Here is a 2087-nt window from a genome sequence, read left to right on the forward strand (position 1 = left end):
AAAAAACATGCCCAAAGCCTTGCTTTGACTCATTCATGCATGTTTGAGAAATCCTGCAGCATTTTTATGAAGCCATGCTGAGGAGCAAAACAACAGGTGGGGACCAGAAACGCCCCTGGGACGTGTCTTTAAGCCGAACACACACACCGCCCATGACTCCTGCAGGCTCTCGGGTGAAAGTGAAAGTGAAACCTAACTGTCTGCTGAGCTCTCAACATTAGTTCTCACTCAGTGAAGCTCTTATCAGATTAAAAATACCTTTGAGGAAATGTATTTTCAGATGCCAAGTAAACTGCATCATAGCACCGAAATGGGCGGGACAGAAGCGGAAGGAGGTTCTTAAAGAGACAGAGGCCAATTTCAAGGCGTTTAGAAGAGGAAGTGATGAGAAGATAGGTTTATTTTCTATTTAAACATAAAAACAACATTTTAATAACAGCTAAAGGTGACATAGATACTTTATTATGGTATAGTATTTAAAGTATGCCTGAGAAACACATAACATTGGCCCTTTAAAATATTCTCCACTAATCAAAAGGTTATTGAAGCTTCAAATATTCAATGTGATTCAATCAAACTTAGCATCGCTTCAGTGGACCTTCTGCAAACATTAATGAGCACACAGAGATACGGCTGCGTTTCTTAATGGAGCGGCTTACTGTTATTCATAATTTAAGTGTTAAAGCACTCGATCTGCTAGATTTTTACCAAAAGATGTTAAGCAGAAAGACTGAAACTGAAAGCTCAGTCAGTTAAAGTGGGCATTTGATGCTTTTGAATCCTTTTTCACATTCAAATCACTCAGTTCAGTCTATATAAAATGGAAATACAACGCTTTGGCCTGAAAACCTCCTTATTGTAACAGCACTGGGAGAGACTAAATTCAACTTTTCACAAGAAAAATGTATTTAACAGCTAAAAACTTGGATTTTGCATGATGTGTTGCTTTAAATCAAACCATTTCATACAGAAACTGCTCTGTTTCTAAAGTAGTTCAGACCAAAGGAATACACACTTCCACTTGTTTGGAGTGATTTCACACACAAAAGCGATAATGGCTCTGAGCATCACAAGTAATTTCACCGCCCTCCCTCCCTCTGAACTGCAGTCTATTTCTGGAGAGGAAGTAAAGAACGACTGCGCTGCCACTGAGGAGCCTTTTGATCTATTATCAGAAACACTGAGGGAATTAACTTTCCCTTCACTTTAAATGCATTTTATTTTAGTTCAATAATAAATGAATATGAGTTTTACCCGTTTATGAGTTTGTTTTATCACTTGGTGTCTCTTATTACAGATTTACTTCCAGATACTTTTTAATTTAAACAATGAGATTCAAACCAAACACTTGTGAAGTGTGCGGAGCGGTTCTGGACCAGCTCTTACCCGGGTCAGCTCGGACTCAGAGACTGAGCGGTGCGGCGGGGAGCGGCGGTGGTACACGGGCCGGGCCAGCTCCTGGTAGCTCGGGCTGTCGTCGTCCAGCTGAGCGGACTCAGAGTCCACCGACTCCTCCCGCTCCAGCTGAGACATCATGTCGTCCGGACACATCTGGTGGTCGAGGCCATTCTGGCTCAGGTTGCAGTGAACAGCTGAGYGGGTCAGAAGAACTGAATTAGGACCAGGTCAGAAACATGCATTAAAAAATCACACTAAATAAGACCGATTTGGACTAAATGCTAAACTAAATCAAAACCACTAGATGGCAGCAGATAGTTGTAAAGTGTGCAGAAGCTAAAGTTTAGTGTGACATCAGCTCACTGCAGATCAGATGTGTGCAGTTTTTAAGTAACAATAAATACACAACAATTACATGTGACACATTTATTCTACATCCTGCATTTTGCATAGTCAAAACCAGAGTTCTCCATCAATTCATCTTTTGCTGCCTTTTCTTTAAAGTGCCTGTGGCATCGAATGTTTAAAATAAATATGCATGCAGTTTTGGAAAAATGGCAATCACAAATTGCAAAAACAACTGAAATGAACAGTTGTTGCGATATTTGCATGTACAGCAACAGGAAGTGACATCAAAGGGGAATGTGCACGTGAACAGATTATAGAATCTGTTTTTTTTATTATGTCAG

The 2087-nt window shown here is 40.4% G+C and overlaps 1 protein-coding gene across 6 annotated transcripts in view; it reads right to left on the reverse strand.

Moving 5' to 3' along the window:
* The window catches only part of samd12 (sterile alpha motif domain containing 12), a 129124-nt gene that overhangs the window by 103775 nt on the left and 23262 nt on the right, over window positions 1–2087 (reverse strand). For all 6 annotated transcript variants that reach the window (XM_014022455.1, XM_014022454.1, XM_014022457.1 and 3 more), the window contains 1 exon segment: window positions 1387–1592. In XM_014022455.1, the coding sequence (XP_013877909.1) occupies window positions 1387–1592 (206 nt within the window).

This window comes from Austrofundulus limnaeus, unplaced genomic scaffold (assembly GCF_001266775.1).
Source record: "Austrofundulus limnaeus strain Quisiro unplaced genomic scaffold, Austrofundulus_limnaeus-1.0 Scaffold330, whole genome shotgun sequence".
Classification (NCBI taxonomy): domain Eukaryota; kingdom Metazoa; phylum Chordata; class Actinopteri; order Cyprinodontiformes; family Rivulidae; genus Austrofundulus; species Austrofundulus limnaeus.